At 45.9% G+C, this 15647-nt stretch overlaps 1 protein-coding gene across 1 annotated transcript; it reads right to left on the bottom strand.

Moving 5' to 3' along the window:
* Positions 1 to 1401: 1401 nt before the first annotated feature.
* SRI (sorcin) lies at positions 1402 to 12691 on the bottom strand. Its single transcript, XM_072154280.1, has 8 exons — positions 12534 to 12691; positions 6143 to 6214; positions 5987 to 6056; positions 5429 to 5472; positions 4674 to 4821; positions 3255 to 3368; positions 3118 to 3176; positions 1402 to 1587 (listed from the first exon to the last, which is right to left on the bottom strand). Exons 1-8 carry the CDS (start codon positions 12579 to 12581, stop codon positions 1561 to 1563), a joined length of 582 nt encoding a protein of 193 aa, XP_072010381.1. The 5' UTR covers positions 12582 to 12691; the 3' UTR covers positions 1402 to 1560.
* Positions 12692 to 15647: the final 2956 nt, after the last annotated feature.

Genomic DNA, 15647 nt, shown 5'->3' with positions numbered 1-15647 from the left:
AACCAAAAGCCACATATTTTTCACAAAGTGCCAAAATGCTCATTTAAAATGGCTTATTGCTCCCTGCTACGTCACAGGTTTCAAACGTATTTGGCATTTTTAGGACACCAATACGGTAGAAAGGAGATAATCAAATTATCATTGTAGCTTTCCTTTAAGGTCCACTTAACAGGATGAATCAAAGGACTGATGAAGGGACTCCAATGATAATCTGTCCACACCTCCTTGCTCCTCTTGCACTTTAAAATAGCACTGAATCTGTCACCTCCTGGGCTGCCTGTGACTGCAGGAGGAGGCCTTGAGTCCTGAATGGCTGGGTAATGGCCTGGGTGCCTGCAGAGAGGGCTCAGAGTGCCATCTCTGGCACCTGTGCCATAGGTTCGCCACCACTTCCCTATATCGTGAATAGGCAATGATGTGAAAACTTAGCACAACCCCTTTACAAGGGCAATCGATTGGGCTTCAAATGCAGATTTCCCTGCATGAATTTTGATTGAAATGCCCTATATATAGCAGAGTCTAGGGTACAGCATTTCTCTTAACAGACGCTCGTCGACATCAATGGGAGAGGGATTTGGAGAAAATCTGGGCCAAAATCCTATGTGTGAACTAGTCGTTGGATAACCTGATTGTGTGCATTAATGGAGAGTACACCCGTTAAAAGGAGATCTCAAAATCCATCATGATAAACCAGGGCCATTACTCATAGATCCAGGCACCGGGACTGTGGTACCTTGTTATATTTATTATCCATGGCCTCTTTCCTTCTAAAATCAACTTTTACAAATATGCTAATGTAGTAAAAGGGCTCTGGGTGGGGTTACCAGAGCCCTTCCGTCCTGTAGCATCATACGCTGTTGCACTCCGTCTGCCTGATCTCAAACAGTAGCAGGGAGGAAGTGCTCTTGCACAGTGGAATAGCCTGTGAAGCTACAGGAGGCCATGGATAACAAATAAGAAGATTACCACAGTCCCTGTGCCTGGATTTATGATTAGTGTCCCTGGTTTATCAGGATGGATTTTTATGGTAGATTTCTATTCAAGGCCGGCTGCACACATAGATTTCATAGTGATATATGCAGAGTCCCTGCTTCCCCTCTAAACACCAGTGCTGAGCCCTCCCCAATGTGAAACAGGACCACATTACAACTGCAAGTCCCAACCCGGCTGCAGGACTAAAGACCTGACTGCATTGTAGACCTGAAGTCAGGACCGGATCTGTAACTAGTATCTTGCAGTATGGTACATGCATAAGGGGATACATATCTGATCAGACATTTGACAGCCAAGACCCTGCAGGACTCGATGTAGCTGCCCCCCTGGGGTCCGTTGTCTTCTAGATCAGCTGCTATAGCGGGGATGCAGGGGAAGCTGACGCTCCTATACAAAGTACACTCCGCCTTCTCTATACATTTTGCATTTATTAGAATACAAAACATTTTGGTTACAAAACACAGAAGCCGTTCCATACAATCGTGAGAGTAGATATCTAGGCGTAAGAACAGAACGGAGCTGGTTACAGGCGAAATGTTATCGTCTTTTTCTAGGTTTTTCACATTATTAGATGATCATAGTAGTTTGTATGAACTGTGGAGGGAAAGACAAAAAGAAAAGTTAAGTACAATTCAGAAGAACTCACCCCTGTGTTATATACAACCCCGGCGAGGCTTTCAGGGTCTGCCAATGATCTGTAATGAACATCCTACATAAGCTTAAAGGGATTTTCCATTTTCAGCTATTAATTAATAACGTTTGTGTAATAAAAAGTTCTACAATTTTCCAATATACTTTCTGTTCCTCAGTTTTCTAGATCTCTGCTTGCTGTAAATCTATAGGCAGCTTCATGGTTTACTTCATGTGGATAAACACAAGTGCGCGGCTCATTATATCCCTGGTCATGTGATGTCACACAGGTGCACGGCTCGTTATATCCCTGGTCATGTGATGTCACACAGGTGCACGGCTCGTTATATCCCCGGTCATGTGATGTCACGCAGGTACGCGGCTAGTTATATACCCGGTCATGTGATGTCACGCAGGTACGCGGCTAGTTATATACCCGGTCATGTGATGTCACACAGGTGCAAGGCTCGTTATATCCCTGGTCATGTGATGTCACACAGGTGCACGGCTCGTTATATCCCTGATCATGTGATGTCACACAGGTGCACGGCTCGTTATATCCCTGGTCATGTGATGTCACACAGGTGCACGGCTCGTTATATCTCTGGTCATGTGATGTCACACGGGTGCACGGCTCGTTATATCCCTGGTCATGTGATGTCACACAGGTGCACGGCTCGTTATATCTCTGGTCATGTGATGTCACACGGGTGCACGGCTCGTTATATCCCTGGTCATGTGATGTCACACAGGTGCACGGCTCGTTATATCCCTGGTCATGTGATGTCATGCAGATGTCCGGCTCATTATATCCCTGGTCATGTGATGTCACACAGGTGCACAGCTCGTTATAACCCTGGTCATGTGATGTCACACAGGTGCACAACTCCTTATATATCCCTAGTCATGTTATGTTACACAGGTGCACGGCTCATTATATATTCCTGGTCATGGGATGTCACACAGGTGCGCGGCTCGTTATATCCCTGGTCATGTGATGTTACACAGGTGCACAGCTCGTTATAACCCTGGTCATGTGATGTCACACAGGTGCACAACTCCTTATATATCCCTAGTCATGTTACACAGGTGCACGGCTCATTATATATTCCTGGTCATGGGATGTCACACAGGTGCGCGGCTCGTTATACCCCTGGTCATGTGATGTCATACAGGTGCACGGCTCGTAATATCCCTGGTCATGTGATGTCACATAGGTACATGGCCCGTTATATCCCTGGTCATGTGATGTTACACAGGTGCACAGTTTGTTATATATTAAAACCCCTGTAAGTGAATAAGGCTGAGCTGCCATACTAGACACAGCCGATTGCCAGCGGTGTTGCCATTTCTGGAAATTAGCAAAATATATAGGAGGACAAAATATTACAAGGTGTAAGTCACCCTAGTTGATCGCTCCAAAGGTTCTCATTTTGGGAATTTTTATGTCTGACCCTCCCCCATTCCCCCTTCTTGATGTATTGCATTACTCACATCATCATACATGAAGTTCACCATCCCCTGCTGGGCAGCGTCTCGTCTCCTGAAGGCATCTGCATGGGATAAAGACAATTGGATAAGTTTTAGGAAACCCATAAGGGAACCCCCACCCTAGTAATACCAGCACCCACCTGTCAACGCTCGGAGCTTCACGCAGCAAGCGATGTAGTCATCAAAGCCTATTCTCCCATGGCTGCTGAATCTCATGCTGATCAGATTCAGGGCTTGAGGGCTGAGTCTGTATCCTGTATTGTAGAGGGAACACCAAAATGAGGACCAAAATCTCTGGGGACCTCCCCACTGCCCCGCTCAGAAATTGCGGATCATCCAGTCATCAGCATAACATTGCTGGCCAGACACAACTTGTCTATGTGAACGCACCCCAAGGTTAGTCTTTGAAAAGTATAAGCAATGGAGGGAGAATCCTTTATCCCTAATGTGGCGACATAATAACACCGGGACCCCGAAAAAATTCTAACCCAGAAAACAAACATATTCCTGAATAAAGTTTTTATTTCACACCCTCCCTCCATTATTTATACCAAGGCGTTTCCTACTCAAATTCTAATGAACCGCAGGAGGTTCCGTTTTTTCGTTGCTCATACAATGGCGCATCATATTACGCCCATCTAAAAGTGACCTTTGTTATCTCATAACTTGGTTATGGATACATAGTTATTTTGGTTACTGTAGTGTAAGGGAGAGTACTATAATATATCAGTGTGAAGCTCAGTACAATTTGCAGCAAAAAAATTATTTGGCGCGCCCCAACAATTTATTAATTAATTTTTTATTTGCTGCATATTTTGGTGAATATACACATGTGGGGCGTGTATGAACCTCCTCACAACTATATTTTCTTTGCACAAGTCGTCTGGAATTTCTAACCATTTGCATTACAATATAAATTGTGTGTTATAACTTACCTTCCATCCTGACAGAATCCTCTGCATAGTCCCAGGGGTTGGGCCTTGGTTTGGATGCATTTAAAAAAAAAACAACATGTGATTTGTCTGTGCTGCAGACTCCTTAGCTCTTGGCCCCCACCTTTGTGTTCCTGTACAGCTCCTTCCTCCTTCACAGAGCTCACAGCCTGGTGAGCCGACCTCAGTGGGGGAGGGAGGAGCTGTAAAGGAGCACAAAGGTGGGGACTGAGAGCTGAGGAGTCTGCAGCACAGACAAGTCACATGTTGTTTTCGGAAATGCTTCCAAACCAAAGCCCAACCCCTGTGACTACACAGAAGATTCTGTTAGGGTGCAAGGTAAGTTATAACATACAATTATATTATAATGCAAAAGGTTAGAGAAGGAAGAAAGGCATATGTGCAATACAGCTATAATGGGCTTTTGCAATTATACAATACTTATACAATTGCCTAATATGTTTGAAGTCTTCGACCCAAGAGACAACAACGGGGTAAGAGTTTCACAGTCAACCTCAACATTTCCGGCTCATTGTCTTCCCTTAGGGACACAACAATGTTATGGAGAAAGGGGTCCCAACGCCCAGAACCCCCTGGATTAAAACTGCTAAAAACTGTAATACTCACCCATAGTCCCCAAAGCACGGTGAAGCTCAGGGCCATCGATGGTCCCGCTCCTGTTTGCATCAAAGGACATGAAGTTCTGCCTCCAGGAATTTAATACAACCCCCAGTTCCTTGAACTCGTTGAAGCCCATCTTACCAGTCAGGTCCCTCTGGAGTCAACATTAAGGATTCACACACCATGAGAGACTAAAGAAAGAGTGAGTAGGCTACTGGATGAGGGTGCACTGGACCTCATGGCCACACCCATAGTGCACTGAAATGTTCATGTTCATCTGCCTATAAGGAAGGACATGATTATGATGCACCTAAAAGACCATAAGATTAGTTCATATGTGAATGGAGTAGCTACTAGTCACACACACCACTCATTTCTGTGATATTTCCCCTTTATGGATGATTGGGGTAGCGCATTCCAGAGAACTGATGCAGCTGGAGAAAAGTCTTAAAAAGTATCTCACAAGATTGTCTGTAAACCTTTTAAGTTAAGTGGCTCCAAAATGAAAAGTAATGGATCAATACTAGTGAGACCCCTTACACACGCGCGGGTTTGATGTGTCCAGCTCGCAGGGTGCGCTGGCTGGAACGTCCAGTCTGAACGCTGAGTAATCAGAACTAAACCCAGCATGTCAGTCCAGTTCCGGTTGTCAGCGTTCAGGCCGGACCTTCCAGCCAGAGCCCCCTGCGAGCTGGACGCATCACACTCACTCGTGTGTAAGGGGCTTAACGTATATTAGTAATGATGATTATAAAAGATACGTCCAGCATGGCGATCATCAGTCTGCAGGCTTCCAGGCTAAAGGCTGTAAAAATAGAAAAAAATTGCATAAGTAATAGAGGAAAAAAAAAAAAAATTCTATATTATAACATGGGACGATAGGAGAAACAAACAGTTGTTGCTGTACTTTAGGTATATTTTTGTCTATGGCTTTAAAAAACCCCTCTGCACATGTAGTTGTTTAAAAAAAAAAAAAAAAAATTGGGGGTGAAATGATAAAAACTCTCACGCTAGATCTATAGTATCCCTTTAAAGGGGTTTTCTGGGGGAGAAAAAAAAAAAATCGATACTGGAAGCTTCTGGCGGAAGTCCAGCTCTCTTCAGTATAAAAGAGCTGAACTGCAGATCCTAGTGTTGGCCTCTATACAAGGAATGGCGCTAGACTTCCTTCAATGGATTATTGGTAGGGGTCCTGAGACGATCCCTAACGATCTGATGTCGATGACCTATCCTGTGTACAGAGGACGTGGTTTGTTATGGGCAACTGGTCCCCTCCATGTGGAGACGGCGACATGTATTATATCTGTCCGGATACTCACGTTTATATCCTCCCGCCATTCCGGACTGGGTCAGACACCTCTGCAGCTCCTCCGCATCTATCTGCCCGTCCTTAAAGGGAAAGACAATGGTCACAGATTAATGTGGCCAAACTCCCAAAGAAGTGAAGGAAGAGTGAAAGGTACATAACAACTTACCTGGCCTGCAATATTTAAAAAATAGCCGTACATGGGGTCATTCTGCGGGTATCCCCCCGGGGGAACACCGTACTGCAAGAGAGGGAAGGAAAACCAATGTTACTGCATTGTGAGGTCTCCAGGCAAAATATGAAAAGAAACCTGCCCTGTATGAAAAAAAAAAAATCCAAAAAGTCCCATAGAAATTTTTATGATTAAAAGTTTATCCCATAAAAATAGACTAAAAAAAGAAACAAATAAATACATTTAAAAAAAAACATGGGGCTCAAGAAAGGCAAAGATACACAAAAATTTTATTAACAAAAGTTGTATAAAATAAAAATACTACGGTATATATTTATTATCTGTAATTGTGCGGACATGGACAGGGGAGGGAAGAATCCCTTTACGTATACCTCCCAACTTTTGCAGTGGTTGGTTCGCTCGCCAAAGAATTTTTTTCCCCCACTTCGTGCCCCCACCCGCTCTCCCTCACATTGTGGCTCCCTCATATTCTGTCCCCCTTATACTGTCCCTCCAGCGCCCCTCCTCCTCATATTATCCCCCCAGCACCTCCCCTTGTATTATCTCCTTAGTTCCAACCCCCACCCCAGCATCCTCATCCCCCCCATATTATCCCTCAGATTCGGAGGACTAAGCAGAGGGAGGAGCAGTGTCCCGCACATCTCTTCTCTCTGCGTTCCACCTCCCGATGAGCATTTCTTGTCCGGATCAGGAGGTGGGACGCAGGGGAGATGTGCGGGACATCTGCCAACCGTCCAGGATAGCGGGACAGCCCTGAAAAACCAGTATTGTCCTGCCGAATCTGGGATGGTTGGGGAATTTGCCTCTACATTCGGAAAATAAAAAAAGTGGTAAATTAAATTTCTGTAGCCCCCCCGGCAGATAATGGGTGGGGGGGTCCTATTTTTTAGGCTACGTGTAGAACATGACTGCCATTTTGGATCAAGGGGAAGTTTTTCCAATGGGAAGGAGGTCATACAGCCAGGAACGTTCGCTCCGATTCACAGTTTCTGAATGAGAATCTCTGTGGTGATCATTTTTGAACCACAGGAGAGAGATCACAGATCTGATTGTGGCAATCAATATCTGAGACAAATCTGCTCTTCATTGATTATACATGACCTCCCTCTCATTAGTAATCCTTGATCCAATTTGACAGATTTCACCCATAACTTGCCGGGGGGGGGGTCAGATATCTCATTTTACTTTCTGAAATAAAAGGAACCCCCGAGACTTGTGATGGAATAAATTTCTTCTTTCCACTTTCGGTACATCCCTTACTCCTGCGCTTTCCCTCCCTCCCTCCTCCTTCTTGGAGACCCCTGTGGTCGGTGTATACTCCTATACTACGGCAGGTGAGGGGTGGGTGTGCAGGACACACAGTAGGGTAATATGATAACACGGGGTGGATATAGGATATCCCTCCACAGAGAGGAGAACAAAGGACCCTGCCCCCACCTGATACAACAACCTGTAGGGTGTGCACCGACTTCCTGCCACAGGAAACCTGTCATTAAAGGGATTTTCTAGGAATCCTAATTACCCATAGCAGACCCCCTAACACCCCCAACACCTCTGGTCCTGTACCAAGAACAGACGACAAAAGCACCAACACCCAGATCGGGTCAAGTGCAACTTATTTATTTTCCTTAGCCCTTGGTCAGTGTGCGAATCGAGGAAAATCCCTTTAAGTGTACAAAAGTTTATTTTACGCTCATCACTACCTATATAACGTATCATTACTCCATTGCATCTGCTGGGAATGGGAGCAGCCTTTTTGTTCTTAGAAAGAGTGCCCCACCTGTCCGCAGGTTGCGTACGGTACTGCAGCTCAGACCCACAAAAAAAAAAAAAAAATGAATTGTGATATCAGACATGACAGAGTTGGTATAGTTATTGATGATCTCCCCCTATGGATTTTTGGAAAGCCCCTAGGGTGGAGCGGCAGAAAAAAAAATAGAATAGTTCTAATTTTACTCTAGCGATACTCAGACCCCTTTCACACAAGCATATTTTTATCACGCAGAATTCGTGTGTTTGCTCGGGGGACCACCTGCTGGGACCACCCATCGTTCACAAGATCTGAGGTCCCTCAGCACCCCATGTGACCAGAGGACGGTGCGTATACATGTTTATGGTTCCACACGATCACCACCACCTGTCGCGGACCTCAGTTATTGTGATCGCTAGGGATCCCAGCAATATAAGGGCGGCACGGTGGCTCAGTAGCATTACATCCTTGCAGTGCTGGGGACCTGGGATCAAGTCCCAGGGTCAACATCTGCAAAGAGTTTGTATGTTCTCTCTGTGTTTTCATGGGTGTCCTCCGGTTTCCTCCCACACTCCAAAACATACTGGTAGGTTGATTAGATTGTGAGCCCCATTGGGGACAGGGACTGATTTGGCAAGATCTGTGCAGTGCTGTGTAATCTGTAGGCGCTATATAAATAAAGAATTATTATCCTATAGATCAGGGGGAATTGTAATCAATGGTTGTTACAAGTAATCAAGTCCTCCTCATACCCATAGGAGAAGTCATAACCTACTCTACATTTAGGTCTGACCACAGTAGCGTTATGGTAGATCTTAAAGTACGTGGAAGTTCTCCATAAAGGTGTCCCCATATTTATGGCCTCTGATAAGCGTTCGTGTCCATCTTATGGTTCAGGGGAGTTCTCCTTCAAGGTGTTCCCATATTTATGGCCGTTGTTAGCGCTTACATTGCATTCAAAGTCCAGTCCCCTATAATCCCGGTTATATCCCCAGGAACTTTGTTTATAGCAGCCATAACATGAGAGAACCGCAACGTCTGATGTTCCGAGATAAATATCCATCCCCCAGACTGCTCCATGACTAATGATGGATGTGCTACAGGACTCGCGGGGCCACAAGACTCTGGTGCCGTTACCTAGTAGGGGACCGCAATGGGGTCCTTACTGACTCCATCTCTCAACTTTGGTGGGAGAATTCGTCTCAGAACTTAGATGCTATTGGGTACCTAGTAAACCATAATGGTGCTATAGTATTAGATGTTCTGATACCTTTTCTTGGTACTGATCCGGCAGCATGCAGTGGTGGCACATGGTCACACATGTTCTCTGTTTCAAACCCAATCCTCCTTTGTCCCCCCCACCAGTCTTTACTAACTCATCAGCAGAGATACCGTATTTTTCGGACTATAAGGCGCACTAAAAATCCTTTGGTTTTCTCATAAATCAAAGGGGCGCCTTATAGTCCAGTGCGCCTTGTATATGACCCGTACTTACAGACAACAGCTGCCTTGTACTGTACACAGGTCTGCCACCTGCTGGTTATTCATCCTTATAATCAGGTGCGCCTTATAGTCCAGTGCGCCTTATATATGAACCGTACTTACAGACAACAGCTGCCCTCAACTGTGCACAGGTCTGCCACCTGCTGGTCACTCATCCTTATACTCCGATGCGCCTTATATATGAACCTAGACATTTTAGCAGACATTTATTGATGGTGCGCCTTATACTACGGTGCGCCTTATAGTCCGAAAAATACACTCTCCCATTAGAATCTCCCTCACACAATGGGTGCCAGTCACAACCCTAAAAATGGGAATGTTTATATTACCCATATCAGGAGATGTGGGCATATCACACCCCTATATTTCATCCCCCAAAACTTCACGTTTCAATACCCAGGTTATCATATTGGCCAGTATGGAGAATGACTAATGAGGGGGACAAGGGCATCGGTGCTGGACAACCCCTTTAAAACAAGATTTATGGGCATTTTTTAGAATCAGGTCTTGTTCTTATTGAAAATAGAAGCCAATCCCATTGAGGGAGAGGTGCCCAGCCTTCGTTTTGGCAAGAAACATGGATCTACACCCAACTGTGAGTCATCAGCCCCATAAATTTATAAAAGGACCTTCCCCAATCCAAAGTCCGACAGTAAAAACCTTCTCTTATCTCTCCTGCGCTTGTCTGGTCAGAGGTCACAACCGTCATAAAAAAGGGAATTTTGTGGTGTAGTGTAGGACGCCACGGATAGAGGGTTACACATAACTTCCAATCAATGGTTCCTCTTATCTACGCCGAGCGCTTCCCAGGGGCGGCTACTAGTAGACATCTCATGGAGGACGCGCCTATAGAGCCTTTACATTGCCCCCTATAGGGGATGCGCCCAATTGGATGACAATGGACCCTTGGAATGTGGCCTCTCCCCTCACTCATCGCAATACAAAGTCCGGTAACGGCAAATACCTTTCCCCCCCCCCATAGCGTGTAAACAATGTATCCAGCAACACGGCAACATTAACCCCTTCAAGGCCCAACTCAAACAGAGACTTTTTTTTGTAATTTTCAACACAATTTAAAATCCCAAGAATTTGACTTAATATTTTATGCAGAATACGAAAAAAGTAGGCCTTAGTCAAAGGGAATGTACCAAGTATGATTGTTATCCACTGTTTTCCCTAATCTGAGACATTAAACAATATCCATCCTGATAAACCAGGGACATTACTCCTAGATCCAGGCACCGGGACTGTGGGAATCTTCTTATATTTGGCATCTATGGCCTCCTGCCTTCTAATATCAACATTTATAATTATGTTAAAGTTAGCATTTTCCCCTCCCTCTGTCTGATATAATATGACCCATTGCAGGTGGCTCCTGCACAGTGTAACAGCCGGTGAAGCTACAGCTTGGAGGGACTCTGGAAACAGCCCAGGAGCCCTTTTGGCTCATTAGAATAAAGTTAAAAGTTGATTTTAGAAGGAAGGAGGCCATGGATAACGGATATAAGAAGATTATCACGGTCCCGGTGCCTGGATCTATGAGTAAGTGCCTCTGGATTATGACAGGGCGGCATTGTGGCTCAGTGGTTAGCATTACAGCCTTGCAGCGCTGGGGTCCTGGGTTCAAGTCCCAGGGTCAACATCTGCAAAGAGTTTTTATGTTCTCTCCGTGTTTGCGTTGGTTTCCTCCCACACTCCAAAACATACTTGTAGGCTGATTAGATTGTGAGCCCCTTTGAGGACAGGAACTGATGTGACAAGCTCTGTGCAGCGCTGCGGAATCTGTGTGCGCTATATAAATAAAGGAATTATTATTATCATGATGGATCCCTTTAAAGAGTATTTTTTTAGAGACAATATCACGGTTCTAGGAAACTCCATTGATTTTCGCCGGGTGGGTGGTGACTCTCAGCATTCCATAGAATACTCCCATCCTCCACTAGGTGCCTGGAGGGGCTGGGGGTAGTGCTGCAGCCTCTTGGTGGGCGTACATCCATCTAATGCATGCAATTTTTAGCCCCTGATGCCTTTTGCATGCTACAAACTGTGAACCCCATTAGTGCTTTGTGGGATTTATCCTGTTATTCCCGCTGTCCCTCACAAGGGTCATCCCTGCAGTCCTACAGGTCCTTATTCACACTAGACAAAGCCTGGATGAGGTTACAGTTTGGAGCATCACACAGGCAGGTCCTATAATCATCGTGTAGCATAAGGAGAAGAGGGATCACCTGTCCCTAGTGGGAAGGTCACGTGCCTAGAACCCAGTATTGAGTGGACCATCCCTTTAAGAAGTGCTGATGGATCCTAACATCACTAGAAACTCAGCTTAGCAACAGGACCTTGAGATCCGCTCTTTGGGGTTAAATTCTGAACATCCCCTTTAAATTATTATTTCCTTATTGACCTTATTAGCCCAACCTAGAAGATGCAGGACCTGACCAGAACTACATCAGTGATTCCCCCACCTTATACCAACTGAGTGCATATATAAGGATCTATTATAGCAAGGTACAAGTATTGACCCCTAGTGCACCCTGGCACAGCCCCAGGGGACCCCCATGGAGTTAACCCCTAGTGCACCCCGGCACAGCCCCAGGGGACCCCCATGGTATTAACCCCTAGTGCACCCTGGCACAGCCCCTGGGGACCCCCATGATGTTAACCCCTAGTGCACCCTGGCACAGCCCCAGGGGACCCCCATGGTATTAACCCCTAGTGCACCCTGGCACAGCCCCTGGGGACCCCCATGATGTTAACCCCTAGTGCACCCTGGCACAGCCCCAGGGGACCTCCATGGAGTTAACCCTTAGTGCACCCTGGCACAGCCCCAGGGGACCTCCATGGAGTTAACCCTTAGTGCACCCTGGCACAGCCCCAGGGGACCCCCATGGAGTTAACCCCTAGTGCACCCTGGCACAGCCCCAGGGGACCCCCATGGTGTTAACCCTTAGTGCACCCTGGCACAGCCCCAGGGGACCCCCATGGTGTTAACCCCTTGTCCACCCTGGCACAGCCCCAGGGGACCCCCATGGTGTTAACCCCTTGTGCACCCTGGCACAGCCCCTGGGGGCCCCCATGCTGTTAACCCCTGCAGCCCCTGTGCTGTGGACTCACCCCCTGGGCCGGATAGTAGCCTCCTCCTCCTGCTCCTGGATAAGCCATAGCTGCAGAGATGAGGACTAGGTGCACTGCCTGTGACCTCACCCTGATAAACCATCCACACCAGGCCACGCCCTGGCCTCCCCTGGGAACCTCACATGGGCGGAGCTATCACTAAACACAACTCGAGAAACCGCGCCCTCTTCTACGCTATTAAAACATAACCTCGCCCACTCCGTGATCAAACCGCTGCGGTGGGCGGAGTTTTTTCTGTCTACATATCCCTTTGCAGTACAGTGTAACCCCGCCCGCTACTCTATCAGACTTCTGAGGAAGGCGGAGAGTTTCCGTCTATGTATCAATCTACAGTACAGTGTGACCCCGCCCCTTCTCTATCTGACTGCGGCGGTGGGCGGGGCCTTTCCGTCTACATTCCCCCCGCTCCAGTACAGTGTGACCCGCCCTATTTCCGATGCAGTCGCTGTAGTGGGCGGGTAATTGTAGTAGTGACGTCTTCATAATAAATCGTTATGGGAGGAGCTGCTTGCAGCTTATGCGGTAGCCCCGCCTTTTCATTCCGGGCAGCAGGTTATCTAGCAACACTCTATCACGCCCCTTCTAGGATATATTCCTGCTGTGGGCGGGGCCATGTCGGGTCTAGAACTTCCCCCTGAACATAAATTATAGAAAGTTTCCTTTTTTTTTCTTTCATGTTAACCCCTTAACGCCCTGCAGTTTTTTTTTTCTGATCATTTCCATTTTTTCTCTCTGTTTCTAAAAGTCAGAACTTTTTTTAAAATTTTTCTGTGTATGGAGCTGTAATATAATAATAATATTCTTTATTTGTATAGCGCCATCATATTCCGTAGCGCTTTACAAATCATAGCGATGCTCCTTGCCCTTTCTAGTGTCAGTATATTATATCCCATGCAATGTACTGGAGAGCTATGGAAAAAAATCAGGTACAACATTTTCTGACGGGCTTTGTAGTCAGGGGTGTCAGGGGTATCACGGAGATACCAAATTTATGGAACTTTAATGAAAAAAATGTCACAGTTTCGCCCTATTTTGACAGCTAAAGCCTTTCCATACTTTGTTGTATGAACCTGTGTAAGGCGCCAATTTTTTTGCAGGACGAGCTAACGTTTTTATTAGGGACTTACAATCTCTTTATCACTTTTTATTTATTTTTTTACAATGGAAAAGAAAGTGACAAATTTGTCCAAAAGACCCCCCCCCCCCCAGTTATGGAGTTCACCACAAGGAATAATCATTTTTTAAGGGGAACCTGTCACCAGGGACCTCATTTTCACTAAAGGCAGGTTGTAGAAGCCCATTACGCCTGCAGTGCACAGATGTCTTTCTACCTTTTCTAGGGATTTGCATTACAATATAATTGTGTAGTCCCAGGGGTTGGGCTTTGGTTTGGATGCATTTCAAAAAACAATATGTGACTTGTCTGTGCTCCACACTCCTCAGCTCTCACCCCCCACCTTTGTACAGCTCCTCCCTCCTGCTCCTTCACAGAGGTCACAGCCTGGTGACATCAGTGGGAGAAGGAGGAGCTGTACATGAGCACAAAGGTGGGGGCTGAGAGCTGAGGAGTGAGCAGCACAGACAAGTCACATATTTTTTGGAATGCCTCCAAATCAAAGCCCAACCCCTGGGACTACACAGAGGATTCTGTCAGGATTCAAGGTCAATTATAACACACAATTATATTGTAATGCAAATGCTTAGAGATAGCAGAGAAGCAGATGTGCACTGCAGGTGTAATGGGCTTCTGCAACCTGTCTGTAGTAAAAATGAGGTCCCTGGTGACAGGTTCCCTTTAAGTTTTGGTAAATCAGGTAATTTGGAAAGGAGCAATAACTGGCGGGTTTATGATTATGTTTGCTTTTTTATTTCTAGGGAAAGAAGGGTGAATTGTTTTTTTTTTTCTTAAATCCTACGGGTGATGCCACACGTGGCGTTTTTGGTCCGTTTTTAAGCATGTGTTTTCAGTCGCATCTGCATCCGTTTTTGACGGTTTTTCATGCGTTTGGCTGCTTAAAACCTGTTTATCTATTAAGATAATTGGAAAAAAACGACAAAAATGGTAAAAACCGTTTCCGTTTTTAAACGAACTGAAAACGCATGCTTAAAAACGGACCAAAAACGGCATGTGTGGCATCACCCTAAGGGTGATTTCAAACAGTCAGGTTTTCAGATGCGGTTTTTGATGCCCAAAAGCAGGTGTGGGTCATAATGGGTGAGAACATGTCACTGACAGAAGCTGCTTCTCCTCTTCTCACACTCCACTCCTGGTATGGACATCAAAAACTGCATCTGAAAACCTGAATATTTGAACGCACCCTAAGGGTGCTGCCACATGATCAGTTTTTCAGTTGCAGTTTATGAAGCCAAAAGCTGGTGTGGATCATCCTGTGCATAGGGTCTAACTTGAATTCCTGGGAAAACCCCTTTAAGGGGTTAAAGAGCTTCCCCAGTTACAGCACCCCCCGTATGCACAGCATAGGGCAGTGATGGCGAACCTTTTAGAGACCGAGTGCCCAAACTACAACATAGACCCGCTTATTTATCGCAAAGTGCCAACACAGAAATTTAATTTGTGATTACAGTGCCACAGTTTTCATTGATACCAGCACTCTGAGGACACCAATAAAGCAGAAAATAGTCCCAGGTAGAGCTGTCTCTTTAATATACCTCTGCACAGCAAGACCTGGGCTGTCTGGGACTGCAGGAAGATACCTGGAGTCATCTCTGGTGATGGCCTGAGTGCCCACAGAAAGGGCTCTGAGTGCCACCTCTGGCACCAGTGCCATAGGTTAGCCATCACTGGCATAGGGCATAAGTGCCTGATTTCTTGGTGGTAAGAGCTTGTCACCCAAACCTCCCGGATTGAGCAGGACAGTCCCAAATTTTCTTTGTGTCCCACTGTCTTGGGCAATGGGTGGCATCTGTATCCTCCAGGGGGCTTGCAAATTAAAAATATACCTGATACATGGACTTCCAGGACCTATATCACTACTGTAAAGCCTGGGCAAAGGTCTGTACACAAACTTTTACTGTAGCTATAAACTAGAAGAGGAGATAAAACAATCATAGGGGATTTACATATGACCTCTG

This window comes from Engystomops pustulosus, chromosome 5 (assembly GCF_040894005.1).
Source record: "Engystomops pustulosus chromosome 5, aEngPut4.maternal, whole genome shotgun sequence".
Classification (NCBI taxonomy): Eukaryota; Metazoa; Chordata; class Amphibia; order Anura; family Leptodactylidae; genus Engystomops; species Engystomops pustulosus.
The sequence above is the reverse complement of the archived record's forward strand: the minus strand, read 5'-3'. Positions and strand labels throughout refer to the sequence as shown.